The 24,296-nt window shown below is 43.1% G+C and overlaps 3 protein-coding genes across 3 annotated transcripts; all 3 read left to right on the top strand.

The window, feature by feature from the left end:
- Positions 1-25: 25 nt before the first annotated feature.
- zpcx (zona pellucida protein C) lies at positions 26-3,028 on the top strand. Its single transcript, XM_030355980.1, has 9 exons — positions 26-633; positions 710-822; positions 944-1,020; positions 1,100-1,271; positions 1,415-1,523; positions 1,606-1,691; positions 1,774-1,853; positions 1,969-2,866; positions 2,946-3,028. The coding sequence occupies exons 1-9, from the start codon at positions 220-222 to the stop codon at positions 2,962-2,964; spliced, it is 1,968 nt and encodes a 655-aa protein (XP_030211840.1). The 5' UTR covers positions 26-219; the 3' UTR covers positions 2,965-3,028.
- A 260-nt stretch (positions 3,029-3,288) lies between these two features.
- pabpc4 (poly(A) binding protein, cytoplasmic 4 (inducible form)) lies at positions 3,289-12,579 on the top strand. Its single transcript, XM_030355981.1, has 15 exons — positions 3,289-3,885; positions 6,960-7,153; positions 7,617-7,732; positions 8,944-9,083; positions 9,293-9,387; positions 9,607-9,744; positions 9,894-9,989; positions 10,128-10,403; positions 10,510-10,603; positions 10,709-10,798; positions 10,975-11,105; positions 11,222-11,312; positions 11,476-11,606; positions 11,926-12,050; positions 12,181-12,579. Exons 1-14 carry the CDS (start codon positions 3,690-3,692, stop codon positions 12,025-12,027), a joined length of 1,890 nt encoding a protein of 629 aa, XP_030211841.1. The 5' UTR covers positions 3,289-3,689; the 3' UTR covers positions 12,028-12,050; positions 12,181-12,579.
- A 1,927-nt stretch (positions 12,580-14,506) lies between these two features.
- On the top strand, positions 14,507-18,236 carry ppie (peptidylprolyl isomerase E (cyclophilin E)). The gene is made up of 10 exons (XM_030355985.1): positions 14,507-14,610; positions 15,050-15,148; positions 15,246-15,289; positions 15,388-15,414; positions 15,821-15,902; positions 15,985-16,088; positions 16,243-16,366; positions 16,588-16,773; positions 17,575-17,717; positions 18,072-18,236. Exons 1-10 carry the CDS (start codon positions 14,580-14,582, stop codon positions 18,138-18,140), a joined length of 909 nt encoding a protein of 302 aa, XP_030211845.1. The 5' UTR covers positions 14,507-14,579; the 3' UTR covers positions 18,141-18,236.
- The last annotated feature ends 6,060 nt before the right edge of the window (positions 18,237-24,296 follow it).

Genomic DNA, 24,296 nt, shown 5'->3' with positions numbered 1-24,296 from the left:
GGGTTGTTGTGAGTTTCTCAGAGCACGCACTACTCTCCAAAAGATCCGTGGAGGTGGAGGTCAACGAATACCTACGTAAGGTGTCGTTCACCAATAAAAATCGGATTTGACTAACTAGCATTATTGAATTGATTATTACACACACCTGTGTGTGCTCAGTGTGCGCTGTTAAAAGCAGACTTGCTTGTTTTTTACAGAGTGCTGAAGGAGGTAGTCTGCATGATGTTGACGCTAGGTGTATTCTTGTTGTGTTTTGGCACGGGGACTCTTCTCCCTTTCCACTCGACATTGGAGAGCCAGATTGCTGAATTGTCTCAGGGGATTTTTGAAGATGCATTCCTTTTTCCAGCTGACATGAATTTTCAAGGACCATTCGACACAATGTTCAGCTCCTGGCAATCTAGCAGACCAGATTTCCACATGCTTACAGAACTGCCTCCCTTTATGAGTCTTCCGAATGTCCAGGTGTTGTGTAATCGATCAAAGATAACCTTGCTGGTCGATAAGGCATACGGTGGTGTCCAACTCAATGGAGATGAGGTGCAACTTGGCAAAGGGTGCAATGTGAATGGAGTTCTGGATAACCAATTTGTCTTGACTTACGACCACACAAAGTGTGGCACTATTCGTGTGGTGAGTTGTAGTCCTTTTTAAAAAAGGATTTCAATGAATAAGTAGGGTATTTTCTGATGCAGACTTTGACTTGTAGGTCCAGAGTGGTTTGGAAGTTTTCTCTAACTATCTCCATGTTGATCCCAAAAAATCTGTCTTCAACTGGTGGCCTACTCCCTTCACCCTGCCTATTTCCTGCAGCCCAAACATGCAAGTCTTGACTTAAAAATCTTGATTCAGAGATACCTACTGGTACTACAGATTGTGTTCGTTTAAATCAAATTGGACCTGACTGGGCATTTTACAATGCTCTGACTCAAATGTTTTTCAGGCGTCCTAGTTCTAGCTTTCCATTCCCACTGGAATTGCCCAACGAAGAGTGGAGCTTTGTTATGCAACCAATGAATTGTGGGTACTGCTCACTTTTTTTTTAAATTTTGGTTTGAAATTGTTTGGTTACTAATAAACCCTTTCTTCTTCCTAAAAGCGTTCTGGACCCAGACTGCCCAGTCCAACTTCTATGAAAGGGGTCAAAATATAAATGTACAGGTGATGGCAAAATCAGGTGTCCGACAGCAGCCCTTCCTTCAGGCCTGCTTTGTGTCTCCATCCCCTGACCCCCACTTCAAACCTCGGCAGGCCGTCGTGATAAATAAAGGGTAAGCTTTTGGTAGAGCGGCACCTGTCTCACCCAGGTGGTGGTTCAGGCAAAAGCCCCATTTGCCACCCGACACTCCATACTATGACCCCTAAACACATTTGGCCTATAAATGCTTCCCAAGAAAATCCTTTATTCTTTCAGGTGTGCTTCAGTTTCATCTGACTCGTCTCCTGCACTGGTGGAATACGCTGCTCCGACAAGCGAGGGTGCCATTAATCTGGTCCTGCACACATCTACTCTGCATTCAGAGGTTGGTACTGTCTCCGGGTTCTGTGCTTCAGCCGACTCCTTGCTTGGTGGGCTTAGATGATTCGTCCTTTTTTGTTCACAAGGTGTACATGCACTGTAGTGTGCTGATGTCTGCCTTCGGCATCACCCCGGGGTCCAAGTCATGCAACTACAACAAGATGGAGTCCAGGTGCATGAAGATGTTAACACTTTGGGTATACGCATGTGTGTGGGATTGTTATCTTGCTAATGGCCGACTTGTCGTTCTCCAGATGGGAGGAGCTGAGTGGGGACCTGGAAGTATGCCGCTGCTGTAGCTCACGGTGTCAAGCAGTTAAACATCTTAACATCGGTGAGTGCTTGCTTATTGTAGAGCACCAAATTAAGACGCTTCATGGTAAAGTGTAAAAGGGCTATCCAGCTTACAATGCTTGCTGCAGTTTAGTTGACTTGTCTTGTCATTTCAGCTACAAAGGCTATAGTCACTACTGGTCCTTTCTACTTCGTGGGGGAGGAAATGGCGGAGGCACCTCTGACATCGCTGGACCATCTTGGTGACTCCTCCCTGAGCTCGGGTGCTGAGGCCATGCAGTCTGACGCTGCTTTCGCTGTGGTGACTGAATACCAGGCCCCCTCAGCCCCCAGTTTGCAGGACAGCAGAGTGCAGTCTGAAGTGAACGAGATCGCAGAAACCCCCATGGATCCTCCCCTAGGTGAGCCTCGGGGTATGGTGGTCCAGAGCCTGGGCCCAGTGGCCAGGCTAACCATGTGGCTACCGAGGGGGTTGAGAACCACCCAGCCATTACCTGAGCCGGAGAGGACCCCTTCCATGCCAAATGCATCAGAGGCCCCAGACTCTAGACTAAATGAGATCCAAATCAACCCTCGTGCGACGGGCGAGGACTTCCTGCTTCCTGGCTCTGACAAGAGCGATGGGAAAGATGCATCAAGTGATTCTGATATGGGAACCCCAGCAATGGTCGACGGCTGTCCGATTCCTGAAGCCTCGGAGAAGACCTCTCTCCTGGAGGAATCCAAGAGGAAACGGTGGGGCTGGAGGCCCATGGTGACGGGGGACTTCAAGGGCCTGGTGAATGTGAACAACCTGAGTGAGGAGAAGCGGCCTGAGAAGCGCTCCAACCGACGCAGGGATCAGAGGGACGCGAGCAGCTCTTCTCCTGTAATCCGCTCTCGAGTTCAGTTTACAAAAAGCGTGGACGGGTCTCAGACGCTGAGCTACGAGGAGGACGTCGTCATCAAGCAGAAGGAAAAGCCCAAGATGCGAAGCTTGGGGAAGGATGACGTTGTCAAAGGGATTCAAAAGACGGGCCAGAGGGCGCTCTATACCTTCCTCGAATTGTTGAAGTAGGTTTATCAGAAACTTCTCACATTTATTTGTGTTGAAAGATTTAACACAATTTGGACTAATTTATTTTGTTTTCAGGAACATCAGAGCGGAGTAATTCTACAGAAGCTTCAGCTGTCTTATCTACATAGGCCTTTATTAAAATAAACATTGCCTGACTCCATGTTTGTGGTCTTGATCATTTTGCACTTGGATTATATTTGGTTAGTCTAGTTGTACTTCTATTTGTTATTCAAACGCCCACAGTCTCATGTAGCAGTCTCACCCAGATGTCGCTGTAGGGAACATGGCTGTGTGGTTGCGACGACAGTGTGCGCTCTCCCTTTTACACTGCCCGCTCCCCTCTCCCTCCCCCTCCCCTAGCCCAAGTTTGACCCTTCCTCTGTACCACCGCTCGCCACTATAAAGTGCACATGTTTTCGTCCCGCAGTCTCTTTCCCCGGCCACAAACGAGCGTGGGTGTCAACTCACAGTTCTTGAAAAAAAACTTAAAAAATATAAAAATTAAAAAAAATCAAAATCTTTATAAAAACTAGCGACATAATTAAATACAAAAACGACTTTAAAAAAAATCGAAAAATATTTACTTAAAAGAAAAAAAAATACAAGAGTCCTCGGGCTTAACCCGAAGTTGGCGTCAACCGGCAGAAACTCTTATTGGGGTGTCATTCCTTCAGTTTAGTTTTTAGGGTTAGGAAGGTCCGGCCAAGGAAACTTCTTCACCCATTAGCGAACCCAAGGTACTTTTAACATTGGACACGGAATACATCATCTGGTCTTCGTGGGAGAAATCGAGTTCATATTCTTGGTGAACTTCAAGTTATGAACACTGCGACAACCGGGAGTTATCCAATGGCTTCTCTCTATGTTGGCGATCTGCACCCCGATATCACGGAGGCTATGCTGTACGAGAAATTCAGCCCAGCTGGACCGGTGCTCTCGATTCGGGTATGCCGGGATATGATCACCAGACGTTCTCTGGGTTATGCCTACGTGAACTTCTCCCAACCTGCTGACGGTAAGTAGCCTAATGCATTAATGCATCGGGGAACCAATGTATTCATTGCATATACGCTTAATAAGAATTCATTTGAAATCAATGCATTAACTGCTACAGTAAGTAACGCCTCCACGTGTGCCATGGCATGGCCGTCCTGCTTGGTTTCAAACGAATCTAAACGAAACTAAATGCATGCAGTTTATATTCCATACTCAAAACAGCATACATGTACCGGAGAAAATGCCGCACGACGATTTCATTATAAGCTCTTGCCATACGTTATGATTTGATATTATCATTTACAGTAGGCCTTTGTATGACCCATATAATTGCAATGATCCAGTTATTGCAGAATAGCAGACATTCTTAGTTGCGTTAGGTCGGTCCCTATTCTATGAAACCTAAATCAGTGCGTTTTATAGGAGCTATATTCCACTATAGGGCCATCATTTACAGTGAGGGAAGTAGGCATTCTCGATATTCGCACACTAGACAAAAATGACCCAATTCTGCTCCTATTTAAAGGACCACTAAGGGACATTTTAATACTGAAATTATTCCCTGATGCTCCGGTTTCTATAGCCTACTCACTGAAAAGACAACCGGTGGCGAACAACAACACTGAATGACGTTACAGTGAGACAAGGCTGACATCTGCCACCTTAGGCCTAGAATATCAAATAACTATCTCCCTTTGTTCTTAAATACATCTAGCTTATGTTCGATTTCATAATTTTCAACAAAGGCAGGCCTATTGGTACATACTATAATGACCCCTTTCAATTGTTGAGGATTCAGTTGTATTGTTATAACAATAACTTGGAAAGGCTTTTTTTTTTTTTTTTCTCAAAGTCATGTCCCCTTGGAATAATAATAAGAACTGGAGGTTGGGTTTGTGAGTAGATTGTCTGCAAAGGAACAAGACTGCTATTTGGACAAGGAAAGACTTTAAGACACTTTATCCCATCATACACATTGTGTACACCTGTCACTAGGCCTCCATGCTCAAACAGTGGGCTTTTTCTAGTTCGAGGTAGGAGAGTAAGTATTTCTTAGTATTTGAACACTCTAGCTATGAATATTAAGGTCATTTAAGGCATATAGTTCAGGCTTATAAGGTATAAGTCACATCATTATGATTGGAATATTTATGGTAACTAAGATGTGACACCAGTGTGTGTAAACCTTTTCTATCCTGGTTGAATGTGTTTTGTCCATGTCCATGGTAGAGAATGTTTCTAGTAACACGCCAGGCCAAATAGCTCCCAGGGCCCCACTCTAAATTTAGAACCTTGTTTAGACCCCCTTACATTTGCCTGGCCATAATGGCTTCCTTGGCTCTTTAGTCTTTAACCCAGAAGATGAAAGAGACCACATGGCAAACTGTAGGCACAGAATGATTAACTCTTGTCCAGTAGTCTACAGTTAGCACTGAATATTTTTTGTTATAGACTGTGTTGATTCTGTGACATTTATCTTTATTCCTGTGCTTTATAACATGTAGAAAATCAAGCACCAGGCAGGGAACCATCTGGAATCGGTCCCACACGTTCGACACCACACACCTTCTGTGGCCATATATGTTGTGAAGTACAATCGCAGGGAAAACCGCTGAGGCCAGCAGTCGCACAGCACCTCTGTTTTGTTTACCCGACATTTCTGCTGAAAAGCTGTGTGTGTGTGTGTGTGTGTGTGTGTGTGTGTGTGTGTGTGTGTGTGTGTGTGTGTGTGTGTGTGTGTGTGTGTGTGTGTGTGTGTGTGTGTGTGTGTGTGTGTGTGTGTGTGTGTTGACTCTACAAAGGGAGGCTACCAGGAATGTGGGCTCTGATGGCTTTGAAAGCTAACCTGGGGACATGGCTATAGAAAAATAAAATGTTAGGATTTAGAAAGAGATAAAAAGATTCTGACAATTTTGTTATCAATGTTAACAAAATTAACAATGTTAGTCATTCCTAAAAAATATATACAGTGTAGTCCAAAAATCGAAATAATTGCACCAAACACAAACATTTATATTATGAACAAATATTACATTCAAACACATTATCTTTGGTCAGAAGTGGTCAATGGTCTTCTTGACATGTGAGGGCAGAAGCATGTGTGCACTTCAACCCCCATGTGTGAGTGAGAGGCCCATGTGCTCACAGCTAGGCTGCACCAGCTGCCACCTTCATGCCAACTGTCCCTCATGGCTCTGAGGACCACATGCTCTTTACGATGTCACACGTGGCTTTATAATGGTGTCTTCCCAAAGGCCGAGAGCTGCAACTGTCGTCGAATGCACTCACAACGTTGTGCTTATGGTGAAATGGTAGAACAGTAATTAACGCTTGGAGTGTCGCCCAGTGGTGCATTCTTTTCTTTTTTTGGTGGATTTGTGTAGAGGGAACTCACTTATGGTGCCTTCAAAACAGTCTAGAGTTTCCGGGAATTTCGGAGGTTGGGACGTTAAGTTCGGAGGAAATCACCTTAAACACTCTGTTAAGTCGGAGATTTCCCTCTGAACTTCGTGCGGGAGTAGAGCAACCCGAGCCTCCGAGTTGACGTCACAAGTTAACAATGGCTGCCAATTTCATTGATGGACTAAAGTGAACTTGCAGCAAGCACTAAGAGGCAAACCTAACACCCTTTCTATCATTTGCACTACGATACATTGTAGCTTACAATTATAAACATCACCTGATAAATTCTCCCTCATGTTCAACCATCGCAAGCAGTTCTAATAACTGATTCATCTGATTCAGCAAAGAACGCAAAGAGGTCCCTGCGGGCATCCATACTTTGTTGTTGTGAAGTCTAGTCTCACACACAATCTGTTTTTCCAGTTTTATGTCATAGCCTACGAATGTTTCCTGAACACTCCTATTTCGGAAGAAGGGAAGGTTTATGTAAAGACACGTAAGAGCTTCCGAAGCTCCGAGCTCCCATTCTGTAAACTGTGGAGACAAAGTTTAGAATGAACAAACAAGTTCATAAAACAACAACGGCAAGTGAGGTGTTGTTGTTGAAGTGCACATGCTCCCGCTCATCACCCTTACATTGACCTCTTTGACCCCTTCTCTGCCCCCCCCCCCCCCTCCCACCACCAACAGCGGAGAGAGCCTTGGACACCATGAACTTTGACGTGGTGAAGGGGAAGCCCATCCGAATTATGTGGTCCCAAAGAGACCCCTCGCTCAGGAAATCCGGCGTGGGCAACGTGTTCATCAAGAACCTGGACAAGTCGATCGACAACAAGGCCCTCTACGACACCTTCTCGGCCTTCGGCAACATCCTCTCATGCAAGGTAGGAACTGGAGTTGCTTTCACTGTGCCCTTTCAGGATTATTGCGTTTTAATGTTTCTGTTTATTAAGTAGAGTGTATTTAGGCCTCGTGACCTCTCCCATGAGTGCTTGCTTCTGAAAAAGGTGTAATTTCTGAAATATTTGTCTTTAATTATTTTGAATTCCACGTCATGCTACACTATGAAATTTTGAACACATGGTAGACAAAGTGTCTCTGAAGCTATTGGATGGCTTTAATATACACTTTTTGATATACTTCTAGGATTCAAAATGGAAGGCACAGAGAAGGATATTTTCTTTTAACAGTGAGCTTTGCCCATGCTACTTTTGACCAAGAATCTGCTTGTAAAAAACACATCATAACATAACCAGAAGGGGAGGGGGCTTCCACGGCATTGTTTTCATTTCCAGGTGGTGCATGATGAAGGTGGCCCTAATCGTCTACATGTCCTCTGTCTCCCAGGTGGTGTGCGATGAGAACGGCTCCAAGGGATACGCCTTTGTGCACTTTGAGACCCAAGATGCGGCCGACCGTGCCATTGAGAAGATGAACGGGATGCTGCTCAATGACCGCAAGGTGTGAGTGTCTCAGCGTCGCAAAGCCGGGGGGGGGGGGGGGTTTGGGGGTGGTGGTCCCTCTTGAGTTGGTGACGGTTTAAGAAGGTTGTACAGTCCTTCTTTGCTGCTGGCTGTAGTTTCACTCTTTGGATCCTGAAGGGATTTATGTTAACTTTAAACCTGGCCACTGAAAGAAAAAATGAGCACCTCTGTATGCAGTGGGAGAAGAAGAGACTACAATTTCAGGAAACGATTTGAGTATGGCAATATTTGTTATGCAAATGAGATGGTCGCTGTGTTTATAACAGCTGGCAGTGTCGGGTTAAGGTTTCACCGTCTCCGTCTCTATGTAGCTTGTTCGTCCTATGTCGAGTTTTTAAGTGCTTTAAGAAGCCTTGTCCCTTTTGCATCGTGTTGCACCGCATTGTTGCTTGTTTCCTTTTGCGTGAATAACATCACTAAGAAGCATATTTCTTACAGTGTGAAGAGTCCTCTCCTTACTAACACAACCAACAAAAGAGTGTACTCTCCCTGCGCCAAACGTGTTCCCCGCTTGCCAACCTGTCTTGGAGTGTAACCGTCGCCGGGTGTGTACGTGTGTAATGACGCTTGTGTGTTTTAGTGATGGATCGTGTGCAGGAATGCAATACTGGAAGGCGGATTGGGCAAGGTGGTCCTAGCCAGGTATATACCTATCATTTTGGTCCTCCACAGCTTGCCTCTGCCTGCAAGCCTCTCTCCCTCCACCTCTCTCCATCCGAACCCTGCCGCCACAGTCTCAGGGAAACGGACTACGATGGATGTTCCCAATGTGTTGTCTGTGTTGGTTTTGTGTGACCGGTCTAATTGTTTGCCTGCTCCAGTGATATTAACAGTGAGTGTTTTGGTTTTTAATTGATAATCCCAGACTGGCAATGTCCCATATTGCAGTGTGGCCGTCAAAATGTGTATTGTTTATTGTCTTTTGTGTTTTCTGGTTTTTATTCGTTTGGTCATGAAGTGTAACTTCTCCTCCGTGCTCCTCTTGTGTGGTCAGGTCTCCCTCTATCTCAGTGTGGTGAGGATCCTACCTGGAGGCTTGGGGAACCACAGTATATTAGACTGGGAAGAATAAACGATTGGCCCTTGGTTTTCCCTTCTCTTTTCGGACCATTTTACAAATGTTTCTGCTATCGCTCTCTCTCTCTCTCTCTCTCTCTCTCTCTTGCTCTCTCTTGCTCTCTGTCTCTCAGGTTCGTAGGTCGTTTCAAGTCTCGCAAGGAGCGGGAGGCTGAACTGGGGGCCAAAGCCAAGGAGTTCACCAATGTCTACATCAAGAACTTTAGTGACGATATGACTGACGACCAGCTGAAAGTGCTCTTCGACCAACACGGTAATCCCCAAACCTTAATCTTTCTTACATAGTGTATTAATACAAATATGTACTTCTTTTATTTTGAAAAAAAGACTTTCTCTTGCTTATATTTGGAAAGATCCTTTCAAAATAAGGGCAATATATATTTGCATCAACCAAATTCCTTACGAAATCCTCAGTACAGGGGTGATTGTTGGCTATAAAGCAGCCTCTTGTGTGCCTTGCAGGTAGAACGCTCAGTGTGAAGGTAATGACAGACCCCTCCGGCAAATCCAGAGGCTTTGGATTTGTTAGTTATGAGAAACATGAGGACGCCAACAGGGTATGTGTGATGACAATACCACTTGGTAGCATGCTTGAGTCTTACTTTATTATTTTTATAATTTCGTCACATCTTGTAGATCTAAATGTTTTGTGTGTGTGTGTGTGTGTGTGTGTGTGTGTGTGTGTGTGTGTGTGTGTGTGTGTGTGTGTGTGTGTGTGTGTGTGTGTGTGTGTGTGTGTGTGTGTGTGGTGTGGTTATGGGTGTGTGTGTTAAAAGGCGGTGGAAGAAATGAATGGCACAGAGGTCCAGGGCAAGACTGTGTTTGTGGGTCGCGCTCAGAAGAAGATGGAGCGCCAGGCTGAGCTAAAGAGGCGGTTTGAGATGCTAAAACAGGAACGCATCAGTCGCTACCAGGTCAGCCGAGAGTGGTGCTGTTCATTGATGGCTCTATTTGGGTTAAATGTTCAGTTAGCTGCTAGATATATGAAAACAATATTACATAAAAAATGAGTTTTGAATGAATTTAAGACGCCTTGGCTTGCTTGTTCTACTTCTTCTTCCAGGGTGTTAACCTGTACATCAAGAACCTTGATGACACCATCGATGACGAGAAACTGCGCAAGGAGTTCTCTCCATTCGGATCCATCACCAGTGCGAAGGTAAGACAACACCCCAACAGCGTGTTGTGTTCAAGGTAATCCCCAACATTGACCCGCAACAGTGTTGAGAAGCACACTCTTTACATGAAGCATCCTGTTTGACGCTGGTCTGAGGTGTGACGCGTCCTGGTGTTTCAGGTCATGCTGGAGGAGGGCCGCTCCAAGGGGTTCGGCTTCGTCTGCTTCTCCTCCCCGGAGGAGGCCACCAAGGCCGTGACCGAGATGAACGGCCGCATCGTGGGCTCCAAGCCCCTCTATGTGGCCCTGGCCCAGCGCAAAGAGGAGCGCAAGGCCCACCTCACCAACCAGTACATGCAGCGCATCGCCGGCATGAGGGCCCTGCCTGCCAACGCCATCATCAACCAGTTCCAGCCCGCCAGTGGCTACTTCATGCCCGCCGTGCCCCAAGTTGGGGTATGTTAGACCCCGAAACAAAAGGCCTATGATGATAATGGATAAGCCTTGTCAAACACTAAGCAGTGCTATTCAAAGCTTGACTGGAATTGCTTTGTGTGTGCAGCAGGCGCAGAACAGGACCACTTACTACGCACCCAATCAGATGGCCCAGATGAGACCCAACCCACGTTGGCAACAGCAAGGTGGACGGGGTCAAGGTGAGCACGTCGCCCGCTGGCAGTCGTACACCTAGCTAGCCTATCAGCATGGCCTATCAGCCGATGGAAGGCCCTTGTAGACCTTCTCCTCTGCCCCTCCTACAGGGGGCTTCCAGGGAATGCCGGGCTCCCTGCGGCAGCCGGGACCCCGCGGCAACATGAGACACATGTCCCCCAACTCTAACGCCCCGCGAGGTAGCCTCACACGAGACACATCCGCATGACCTGTCTCATGAGCAGATCCACTGTAGTAGATCCATAATGAATGGATCCATAATCTCCTATCAATAGCTGGTCCTCAAGTTGATACAATACTCCAGTCTCTTGTCAGCGGCCGATCCTAAGGCTGACCTCCTTATCCGTACCTCCAGGTGGCGCCCAGCCCATGGGTCCCCGTCCCTCCATGGGGGTCGCAGCTCCCCGGGCCATGCCACCCTACAAGTACGCCTCCGGGGTGCGGAACCCCAACCCCCAGGGCGTGCAGCCAATCGCCTTACAGCAGGTAGCGTCTACGGTCGCGTCACCGCCCACGTCACGCTGCTTCTGTAGCCTTGGTGTGTTGATTTGTGTTTTTTTTTTTTTGTCGTGTAATGTGGTTCCTCCTGCGCCCTCCTCCAGGCTCAGCCAGCAGTACATGTGCAGGGACAGGAACCCCTGACATCCTCCATGCTGGCGGCCGCTCCTCCCCAGGAGCAGAAGCAGATGCTGGGTAACCACGACTATATATACTGTACACTGAAAGTGACACGACTGGGATCCAAGTGCAAAATGATCAACGCTACGTTTAGACCAAACCGACCGCAATTGCGATGGCAATGGGTGTTGAAAAGTCGATGCATTTTGTAACCCTTTTTCCCTGTCTTTCTCTCCAGGGGAGCGTCTCTTCCCTCTCATTCAGTCCATGCATGCCAGCCTGGCAGGGAAGATCACCGGCATGCTGCTGGAGATCGACAACTCAGAGCTGCTGCACATGCTGGAGTCCCAGGAGTCGCTGCGCTCTAAGGTAAGTTATCCGCGTTCTTCATGACCTCATTCTTCTTTCATGCAATGATAGACAGTGCCATCGGACCAACGCGTATGGAAGCTGAAATCTTTAATATCCTGTTTTTGTTGTCGATTGTTGTTTGTAATCTTGGTGAGGTGTCCCCTGAAAAATAGACAATTAATCTCAATGGTACTAACCATGTTTAAAATAAGATAAAATAAATAATGTGTTCCTTGTATTTATTGGACTTAGTATGATCCACTTCTTGCATTGTATCTGCCAATGCGTACGTCATGAGTTAATGTGTGAATGAATACTGGTGTCTGTGTTGTTCCAGGTGGACGAGGCTGTCGCTGTCCTGCAGGCGCATCAGGCCAAGAAAGATGCCACACAGAAAGTCGGGGGCCTCACTTCCACTGCACCTGCTGCCTCCTCCTAAAGACACAGCGCTTTGTTGCAATGGTAGGAGCGTGTTGATTTACAGCATGCATCCGTGCTATCCAACAGTTGATGTCAAATGGGGTAGTTTCACTCTTGTTTGTATGAGATATGCTTTCGATCACATTATGTCTTTCATATTTGTGTTTTTCAGAGCACAGACCATGTTCTACACTGGATCTAGTCTGCCAGTGGGAATACTTCAGACAAAGGATAATGGAAGAACAAATTTAAAAAAAAAACGAAATACTTTTCATTGCACTGTAATAATTATGCCAAACTGTGTACCAAAAGCATTAATGCAAATAACAGCCTGTTCTTTTGATTCAAGGCCCTTAAAGTCATGGCCAAGGACAGACTTTTTTCTATAAACAGAATAGACATTGCTCTACTTCTTTGGTTGAAAGTTTTATGATTGACTTGGTTTAATTTAATTAAAGGGACGTCCTCATCCCAACATGTTATCAGGGGTGTGAAGTGTTATCAGAAAAATAATATAGCAAATTTACCAATGATGTGTACTTCTCAATAAAAAACTAATATTGCAACTTTCCAATGTTGTGTAAGACTTTCTTTGATCTACTATACTATAATACTATGATTTACTCAAAAAACAATTTCAGATAGGCTTATTGGTTCATGGATATAGAATTGACCTACAAACTACTACTAATAACACTACATTTTATTTTAAAAGCACCTTTCAAGGTACCCAAGGACACTGTACAAATAAAGTGCATATACTCAAAGTACATACATAGTCAACAGCAGTCATACACATGATCAGATAAAACTGACAATATGGACATAGTACACTCAGACAGGGACAAAAAAGTGAATAGGACAGACATGGACACGGGCTGGGTACATTAAAAGGCATAAATGCAGTGGATAAATACACATAGGTACACTCAGTGGGGGTACAGTCATGACATTTGGCATAGAGTGCAAACAAGATGTAGAGATGAAAACAAGTAAAACGGGGATATAAAAAGAGGTGGGGCAAGTAGAATCAGAGGGCGAAAAGGAAAGCTGAACTAAAAAGGTGTGTTTTAACTTAAGTTTTAAAAGTGGATGTTGTTGTTCTTTGGCGCATCACAAGCGGCAGGGCATTCCAGAGTTTGGGGATTGCCAAACTGAAAGCCCTGTCACCCATGGAGCGAAGCCGGGATGAGAGGACTCCAAAAAGACAGACAGCTGAGAAACGAAGGGTGTGGGTTTGCTGTTAAGGGGTAAGTAGGTTTGATAGAATGATTTTGTATTGAATGCGGTAGTGGACAGGGAGCCAATGCAACTGTTAAAGGATGGGAGTGATTTGATCCCAGGGCCTGGTGCGAGTGAGTAGCCTTGCAGCGGAGTTACTGATGCAGATACTGGCTCAATAAAAGTAAACTCAAAAAAAGTTTGAATTAGTAGTTGTGTTAACATATTTGTGTAAAAACAAACAGTGCTTTTTAATATATGATGATTACTTTGATTTAATTTAATGGGAATGGAAGCATTTGATGCTTTATATTTAAAAAAGTAACTATAGACCCTTTTACAGCCAACGTCATCAAATAGTTGCGTGCGCATGCCGGCAACAGAAGTGGTATTGTTTCCCAGTGGTTCTGACTCACACACGAGGTAGCAACTGACTAGCAAGAGTTTAAAAGTGGATCAAAAAAAGTTTCCAGCATCAAAATGCCTGGTTGTTGCGTATATGGTTGTCAGAATCGATATTCCACCGGCGGACTAAAGTTGTATAGGATTCCGACAGGATCACAACCATTTAAGAGCAACCGGCGGCGTCTGTGGCTGCAGGCGATTAAACGTGTTGACTGGAATGAGGACATAATACAAAATTCTGATTTCACCACATAAAACTCTAGTCATGTCATTTGACGTTCTGTACATGACCACAGACAACGTATTCATAAGCATCATCCAGTGACTTATAGGCTCGTAATTTCTCTGGTGTACAAGCTCGGTTTCTCTATTAAATACGTAAGGGATAATGTATAGAACGCCGGTCATTATCGAGAAAATAAGCCCCGACAGGGCGAACAGGACACCTCCGCTGCGCGTCGGTGTCCTGTTCGCCCTGTCGGGGCTTATAAAAATAATTCACCGCCGGAAGTTGTGAAGTGCCCATGCAAGTGAACGGAACGATGAAAAGACCCGTGTAATAAGTATATATATATCTGGCCACTGTATATTCGGCCACTTGCTGACGTCTTCAACCCATTCATTACTAGTACACGGATCTGGAAGTCGAACACCATTTGTCAAAGTCAACTTGTTGAAGTAAAATTCGCGATCTTGTGTTGATAATTCCCTCGCATAGCTTAACAAGCTGTTGATCTCTGCCATACTTCTGTTGCCGGACTGCGCGCGCATGCGTTCTACGTCATCATTGTGTACAAACAGTAAAAGGGTCTATTACTATCCCTGTTATATCCGTACTGGGGGTAGATGGCGCTACAACACGATGTAAACGTCATAGGCGGGCTTTGAATACCATCCTCCAATGAGAAGAGGCTATGGGGTTATAGTTGAAAGTTCATATCCAACATGGCGTCGACCAAACGAGTGCTTTATGTTGGTGAGTTAACAATAGTATTTCATTGATTCATGTTTTACTGTTGTAAATATCCGTAAGGATTTTATCTAGAAAGAAAAGCTACTTGACTCTAGATATGTGTAGGTTATATGTTTATCTGTAGGTTATCAACGAGTTAAATACGCATTTGTTAAAGATGTAAACTACATCCTGCGTAAAGTTGTTCAGCCCCAAAACAAGAACTCAAAGACAAGAACTTTGTAATGCCACGTAGTTAATGGTGTTCGGTTAAATGTGATTTATAATTGGTGCGAGAAGACCACATTAGCTAATACTGCTTCTATTGTGCCACATATGCTATGCAATCAAAGAGTTGGCTGCTACAACTTCACCGATCATCACTACTCAATGAATTTCTTCCAAGGCAGTCGTTCAGTATATTTGCCTGCCGCTTTTCCTCAACCTTTGTTTTTTCTGACAGGTGGTCTAGCAGAAGAGGTGGATGAGAAGGTGATGCATGCAGCCTTTATTCCATTTGGTGATATCACAGACATCCAGATACCGTTAGACTATGAAACGGGTAAGGATGAAAACGAATCACAGATGTTTCCATCAGACAGGAGATGTAGATATAAAAATGGCTTGATAATATTGCTTGTTTTCCTTCTCATTTACAGAAAAGCACCGAGGTTTCGCATTTATTGAGTTTGAATTGGCAGAGGTATGTGCTGGCTAGTGAGTCCATTTGTGTTGTGCTGTTGCCATCTAGTGGGTCACGATTGCTATCAAACTTGCCTACTTTCTTTTGTACTTTCTAAGGATGCTGCAGCTGCAATTGATAACATGGTGAGTTAAATACATAATTTAAACCTGGTTTGATTACCCTTATATGAATACGGATCTGACGGATGGTTGGCAGTAGCCTATCAGTCTTGTAGACCACATTTTTAATCATCCCAGTTGAAATGATACTACTCTGCATGACTACTCCCTCTTTTCTTGTTTCTTATTGTTTATAGTTAGACACATGAATTTATACTTCTTTCTATTCCTTAAAATTTGTCGCATATTTATTTGTCTGAATGAATCTGCGGCCTTGTTTTAAACAATTTAATGTATTTGGTGGTGTTATATTCTAACAACAATGAAAATTAAAAGTTAAATTTCAAGCCCTGTATATATGCATATTTTTGTGACACCAGCTTTGGCTTTCCAGTAAAAGTTTTCTTAACATCCCTTTTCTTTTCCACAGAATGAATCGGAGCTCTTCGGGCGAACGATCAGAGTGAACATTGCCAAACCTATGAGGATCAAAGAGGGCTCGTCTCGACCAGGTAAATTATGCTACAAAACCGAACCCCAGGGGACTATCAGAGCCCAAGTCCTCGTCTTACTAACTCCTTGTGTCCACCGCAGTGTGGTCGGATGACGACTGGCTGAAGAAGTTCTCTGGGAAGACTGCAGAGGAGGGTGAGGTGGAGGAGTCAGCGGGGCCCACGGCCGCTACTGACACCCAGGAGGTGAGGCTTCTCATGGGCTGGATCAATATAAATGGATGCTAATCCTAATGATCCATCACCGGGGAATCAATTGTTTTGCTAGATGTGCGTGACATCTCCTCATAGAGGGAAATGGAAAATGATATTTATTTATTATTCATTTCTTTATTAATAGGGTGAACCACCAGCCAAAAAGGGCCGGGTAAATCCCCAGGTCTACATGGACATAAAGATTGGAAACAAACCCGCGGGCAGGCTTCGCTTCCTCCTGCGGGCCGACATCGTTCCAATGACAGCAGGTGTCCACACCACTTCCTCCATTCAATGCCAATGACCTCATGATTTCACTGGAATAACATACCATTAACTTGTTTAACCCCAGGTCTTCTAAAATGAATATTGATATACAAATAGGCAATATATAAATTGATTGCTTTATATAAATGAATCTGAGTGTCTTTGATGAAACAAGTGTTTTCCAGTGTTTTTCAACCGTTTTTTTCCCGTCGCCCTTTTGTAGAGAACTTCCGCTGCTTGTGCACGCATGAAAAGGGCTTCGGCTTCAAGGGGAGCTGCTTCCACCGCGTCATCCCCCAGTTCATGTGCCAGGGAGGAGACTTCACCAACCACAACGGGACCGGCGGCAAGTCCATCTACGGCCGCAAGTTTGACGACGAGAACTTTGTCCTCAAACACACCGCCGCAGGTGAGGCTTTTTTCTTCAGCGATGGTGGATAGCTTGGGAAGAGTATGGCCTCCATTTGGATGTTGGCTTTTTTCTTGTTTGAGTCTGTTTACCTTATTAATGCCTTAGCGATAGTCTATTACATGCATTGAACGAAATATGAAGGTACTTATGGCCCGGTTCCCTGTTACATTTTCGGTGCAGAACAATAAGTACAATAAGCAATACGTTCTTGCCTATCAAATACAGTGAGACAATTGACATGTCAACATTGACGTGTCAACATTGCTTCTTAATGGAACGTGCCCCTTTTGGGTCTTCAAACATAGACATGACATGCATATTTGTAGCTCAATATTTCGGCCTGCTCTCCAAATGCACCCCTGTAACTCTGGGGATCACATGCTGTCACCACCGCAGATTATTGAGATCAAAATACACAGGTCCTTTGAACCACTTTCTGATGCCGAATCAGTCAATTGTAAATAGTTGTTTTCATTCAATACTTCCTTGATTTTTTTTTTTTTTGTCCATTGTTTTGAGCAAAGCATTCCAAACATGGCTGTACTCTGGCTGTATTAATAAGTACTGACAATGCGACACAAGTTGATATTCCCTGTGTAGTCATGTGTTCATGAGGAGGGTTGGTACTTTCATGTACCCAATTAGACATTAGAAAGTGGTCAAAAAGACCAGGGTAGTTTCCTCCCCAGCGATCATGCAGGTTACTCCATGGGTCATGTAGAGTGCAGGGGCAGATATGGAGGCTAGCATATTTTGGCATGCGTATATCTTGACCGTGCTTCTCTCTGCTGCATCAAGGTCAACTGTCCATGGCTAACTCGGGCCCAAACTCCAACGGCTCCCAGTTCTTCATCACAACAGACAAGACTGACTGGCTGGACGGCAAGCACGTGGTGTTTGGAGACCTTGTGGAGGGCATGGATGTGATCCACGCCATGGAGGTAAAGGCCTTCACCGAGGCTGCACCTTACCTGTAGGCAGCTGTTGCAGTGCACCGAAACCTACAATAGTCATTTGTTCATGTTATGAACAAGTGATATTGTTGCTACTGAAGTTTTTGTGATAAAAATAAAATGCTTATATTCTGAATCTAGTTTTTAAGGAAGTAATGGTTGAAATGATGTCCAAATGCACATTTCTAGAATTAAAGGCTGGTCTTGTTTTACGCTTCTTTCAATTGTACGTAATGTTTTTTCTTGGCTTGAGCTTTCTATGAAAAACAGTGGCCTTGGCTTTACACTTTTTATAAAAGTAAAGGAATACAATTGGTGACCCGTATTTTTCTTCTCTCACAGGCACAAGGAACAAAAGATGGCAAGCCAAAACAGAAAGTGATCATATCAGATTGTGGAGAATATGTTTGAAAATGTCTCGCCAAAAGGCATACGAGAACTGTGTATGTGTTGCTTTTGCAATTCTCTGCCATGTAAATATTTCAATAAAAAAACTTTTATAAAGAAGCTGAATCAATCTTTGTAATTTTCTTCCAATATCTAACCTTGTAATGGGTGATCCGTCATTGGTTAACCAAAAGATTATATTATTTCAAAATAATATAATCAGTTACCACTTACTATTTTTTATATAACAACTTTGGTTCTCTTACATGTTTGTTCCATGACAGAATATTCCAGTGCGTGACTGGCAGTATCTTGTATCAGTTATCTTTGGTTTCTGACGGCATGACATTTGGGAGTCACCTTTTTCTTTGGATAAGCTTTTAGGGAATCAGATTATCCTGAATACCTTTTTATTTATTTTACTTTATCGATAAATGTTCAACATGGACGACATAACCAAGCAATAACCTAAAAACAGGAAAAATATAAATGGTAAACAAACATGAGGTCATGGGATGTGAAGGAAATTAAAAAATTAAAATGTCACATATGAAACGTACTAGGACATATGAAAGATATGAAGATTAATCATTTTATGAAACGTCTGTCACATTGGCCAAATAAATACTACATTTTCCACACCGTCTTTCTCCAAGCTCTTCTTGGAACCGAATGGAGGGGGTTGTCTGTTCTAAGAGATGGAGGTTATTAACAAAATTGACAAAGAGGCCAGCAGTAGGGCATTATTTCTGAAGCCAGTATTTTGTTATGGCCTTTTTGCTTGCTGCCAACAAGATCTTTAGGAGGAAAGCATCATCTTAACTTAGCCCGTCAGGTATATGTCCAAGAGAAAGGGATCTGAATGGTGCACTGGAATGGAGTCCGCAACCCAGAGTTATCTAAATTATTGTCACTTCCTCCTTCCAGAAAGTCTGATTAGAGGGGCAACAGCAGCATTCATGAGCATGATCCACCATGATTCCTCCACATTCCCTCCAGCAACATAGCTGAGTTCCAGTTTGTTTAGATTTAGATGTTGGAGTGATAAAGAAGCAAATCATGTTTCTCCAGCAGAAATCCCTCCCGGTCAGGGAGTTGGTGGAGGATGACTGCTGAATACCATTATTGACCAACCATGACAGCCTAAAGGTGTGCCTTCATGCCATTTGAATAGTTTCACTTAATTATTGCTTTGTATAAACCTTCGCAATCTTGGGGTCCCAATGTGGGGTAACCTGACATGAAGATGGGTTCGAGGAGCATTTCTGACTTTAAACAATATGTCTTTTTAGGGGGATACACAGGGACTGTTCCAAGGACAGGGCCCCTAGGAGCTGGGTTCCTGAAAACCTCGGACAGGGAAAGGTCCCAGAACATTGTCCACAGTCCCAGGAGGGGGACTTGGTTCCTGCCTTAAAATGGGGTCCAGGTTAAGTGGGGTCCACTCTCTCCTTCCTCCCCCATGTTAACCATATTACCAAAACTGCCTTTTTCCACCTCCGAAACATCGCCCGCCTCCGCCCCAACCTGTCAACTACCGCTGCTGCGACACTCATCCACGCTTTCATTTCATCCAGGCTTGACTACTGCAATGGTCTTCTCTACGGCACCACCAACAAAGTCCTCAAAAAACGTCAATGTGTCCAGAACTCAGCTGCACGCCTCCTCACTGGTACCCGCTCCAGAGAACACATCACACCTGTCCTCCGTGAACTCCATTGGCTTCCAATTAAACACAGAATCCACTACAAAATCTTACTCATCACCTACAAGGCCCTCAACAGCCTAGCCCCCCCCTACCTTGCCGACCTCCTCCATCACCACGCCCCCTCCCGATTCCTCAGGTCCAATTCTGCCAACCTGCTACAAGTTCCACGGACTGAGCGACGGACTTGGGGTGATCGGGCCTTCTCAGTTGCTGCCCCCACCCTTTGGAATTCACTCCCCTCCCACATCAAAGTCTCTCCAACCCTCTCTTCTTTCAAATCTGCCCTCAAAACATACCTTTTCACACTAGCCTTCCCCACCTAACTCCCACCTTATTCTTCATGTTTAACCTCTGTTTTTATTCCTAGTCTGTTTTACATAGTTTTGATAGGCCAATATGTAAAGCGTCTTAGAGTACCATATTAAGCGCTATATAAATTTCATTTATTATTATTATTATTATTATTATTAAAACAAAAAGCTTGTGAACCCCTGAACAATAACATTAAAACATTATTCTACAACCATAATCTCTTATAAAAAAAGGTTTTTGTAGTTTGACAGAAATTGACAGAAATAAATAATTATAGTTGGAATTAAGTTAAAAGCAGGGCAATAATAGTTTAATTTATCATAATAAATGAAACAATCATAATACGATTTTGTATTACATCAGGAAATACAAATAGGAGTCCTAACTTATTGTATAGATGATCTAACATTAAGTGTTGACTTACACACATTTTTGATTGCAAAGGCCAAATGCAGATGACGGAGAGCGTGCGACTTGGCAGCAGGGACGCGGGAAGTCAGTCCGAGGGGGGCGTGCTGAGAGAGAGTCTATATAATGACGTCATAATATATTCTGCGCATCATCCATTTTTTTTTTTTTCTATCCATATTTTGTTGCCAACCAGTATACGTGCGGGATTCCAGAATCAAAACGATAACATTCAACGTGTCTATTAATATGGCAGCAACATTTGACACCAGTTTTAGAATGCAGTTTTAGAATGTACGACAGATGTTGTACACCAGGGCTATTCAACCTCCTTAACAAGTGGGACGAAAAGGAAAACCACTGGGGGTTCATGGGCCACACAGAGTAAAACTATGTGAATGAATCGCTACAAATAAATCTTACTTAAAGTAGTGTTAACTTAATATATATACTACATGGAATAAACTTGTCAGATGCATTCCATCCTTCTTCACTTTTAATCAAATCATTATAAAAGATTTTGTTCTCACATATTTTGGACACGTATTTAGAATTCAACAATGTTGTTTGAATCATCACAAAACAGAACTACTGTACAAATGAGACATTTTGAGCCACTGAGTCAGTGAGAAAGATTGCACCGACTGGTTTGCCTAGTTTGGCTCATCCTGAGACACTCCCTTGTTCTGATGGCATTCATATGAGAAAAGCTAGACTCACACGTATCGGTTGAGCCAAACATTGTCAGAATAAGTGATGCCAGTTCCTGGTTGTGGGGTACTGATACTGGCTAGTATCACCGCCTACACACGGAAACCTGATTTGCATGCAACTATGTTTCTCCTTTATTTTATTTATTTTTTGCATGCAACCTCTTGCGGGCCAGAAAAAAATTAAGAGGGGCCGCATTTGGCCCACGGGCCGCTAGTTGAATAGGCCTGTTGTACACCAACATGCTTACGTAAAATCAGCATAGTACCATATTCAGCTATGGACAGTTCTGCGTTGTGCGTCATAGCCTACGTCAGCCTACACAGACAATGTTCTAAATAAAATGAAATGATAATATGATAAATATCAAAAAAAGGGTGGATGTCAATAATTTAATGAAAAATTGTGTTGTATGATAAAATTATACAAAAAAAAAAAAGTATTGATTTGTTCAGAAAACGTTCTCACTTGAAGTTACAGCCAGGGGCCGCAAAGGGGGGGGGGGGGGGGGGGGGGGGTGATGCAGCACCCTAAGCACCCCCACTTCCCGCGTCCCTGGGTTACACTGTTGTTTTTTATTGGTCGTCATGAAAAAAACAAAAGGGGTAAGACTGTCGATATTTATCAAATAAAACATAGAGGGTAACACTGTTGTTTTCCTTTGGTCCTCATGAAAAAAAACACAAGGGGTAACACTGTCGTTTTAATCAAATGAAACATGGGGTAACACTGTCGTTTTTTATCGGCCGTCATGAAATAAACATAAGGGGTAACACTGTCGATATTTATCAATTAAAACATAGGGGGTAACGCTGTCGTTTTTATCAAATGAAACATGAGGGCTGACACTCTAATTTTTCTTTTTTTATTGGTCGTCATGAAAAAAAACATAACGGGTAACACTGTTGTTTTTTAGTGGTCGTCATGAAAAAAACCATAAGGGGTAACACCGTTGTTTTTTATTGGTCTTCATGAAATAAAACATAAGGGTATACATAAGTAGTGGTGGTGGAGTGCACTCTGCCTAACCCACTGGAGACCGTGGCTCAATTTCTGTGGAAAACACAATATCTTTAATTTTAAACAAACTTCTATCATGTCTATTGCACTGTCATATGTAACCTCAGACTAATTTCAATTACAATTCTCAGTGGGAAGTGGAGAGAGCTGTGAGCTAACCCCCTGGAGACTGGGGTTCAAGTCCGGTTGATGTCATCTGTTGGAAAACTCTTATCTCTATTTCATGCGAATTATAAAGTCAAGTATAACCTTTGTGATGACCTTATCCGATGTCTTCATGGTGCATTGTTAAGTTAGGATGTTAACAAACTAAACAGCTCATGTTCGGATCCCTGCAAAAACGTTGACAGTGGTGCCACTGTTGTTATTTATTGGTCAACATGGAAAAAACATGAGGGGTAACTGTCAATTTTTATCGGCCGTCATGAAATAAACACAAGGGGTAACACTGTTATTTTTATCAAATGAAACATAAGGGGTAACACTGTCGTTTTTTATCGGTCGTCATGAAAAAAAACAAAGGGTAACACTGTTGTTTTTTATTGGTCGTCATGAAAAAAAACATAAGGGGTAACACTGTTGTTTTTTATTGGTCGTCATGAAAAAAAACATAAGGGGTAACACTGTTGTTCTTTATTGGTCGTCATGAAAAAAAACATAAGGGGTAACACTGTTGTTTTTTTATTGGTCGTCATGAAAAAAAACATAAGGGGTAGCACTGTTGTTTTTTATTGGTCGTCAAGAAAATAAACATAAGGGGTAACACTGTTGTTTTTTATTGGTCGTCATGAAAAAAAACATAAGGGGTAACACTGTTGTTCTTTATTGGTCGTCATGAAAAAAACATAAAGGGTAACACTGTTGCCTTTGTCAAATAAAATATAAGGGGTAACACTGTCGTTTTTTATTGGTCGTCATTAAAAAAAACATAAGGGAAATAATAGAAATACACACATACATTTTAATGTCATGTATATCCTCTTTATTGATTATTGATTTTTGTGATTTGTCATCAGTGCCTCAGTGGTGCAGTGGAGTGTACTCTGCCTAACCCACTGGAGACCGGGGTTCAAGTCCGCATGATGTCGTCTGTTGGAAGGCTTGTGTCTCTATTTCATGTGAATTATACAGTCAAGTATAACCTTTGTGATGACTTTCTCCGGTGTCTTGATGGTGCATTTTTAAGTTTGGAGGTTAACACTCTAAACAGCTCATGTTCGGATCCCCGCAAAAACGTTGACAAGGGTGCCACTGTTGTTATTTATTGGTCAACATGGAAAAAACATGAGGGGTAACACTGTCGATATTTATCAAATAAAACATAGGGGGTGACACTGTCGTTTTTTATCGGTCGTCATGAAAAAAACATAAGGGGTAACACTGTTGCTTTTTATTGGTCGTCAAGAAAATAAACATAAGGGGTAACACTGTTGTTTTTTATTGGTCGTCAAGAAAATAAACATAAGGGGTAACACTGTTGTTTTTTATTGGTCGTCATGAAAATAAAAATGAGGGGTAACACTGTTGTTTTTTATTGGTCGTCATGAAAATAAAAATAAGGGGTAACACTGTTGTTTTTTATTGGTCGTCATGAAAAAAAACATAGATGGTAACACTGTTGTTTTTTATTGGTCGTCATGAAAAAAAACATAAGGAGTAACACTGTTGTTTTTTATTGGTCGTTATGAAAAAAAACATAAGGGGTAACACTGTTGTTCTTTATTGGTCGTCATGAAAAAAAACATAAAGGGTAACACTGTTGCCTTTGTCTAATAAAATATAAGGGGTAACACTGTCGTTTTTTATTGGTCGTCATGAAAAAAAACATAAGGGGTAACACTGTTGTTTTTTATTGGTCGTCATGAAAATAAACATAAGGGGTAACACTGTTGTTTTTTATTGGTCGTCATGAAAAAAAACATAGGGGGTAACACTGTTGTTTTTTATTGGTCGTCATGAAAAAAAACATAAGGAGTAACACTGTTGTTTTTTATTGGTCGTCATGAAAAAAAACATAAGGG

The sequence above is a fragment of the Gadus morhua genome, chromosome 5 (assembly GCF_902167405.1).
Source record: "Gadus morhua chromosome 5, gadMor3.0, whole genome shotgun sequence".
Lineage (NCBI taxonomy): Eukaryota > Metazoa > Chordata > Actinopteri > Gadiformes > Gadidae > Gadus > Gadus morhua.
This window is presented reverse-complemented; position numbering and strand designations above follow the sequence as displayed.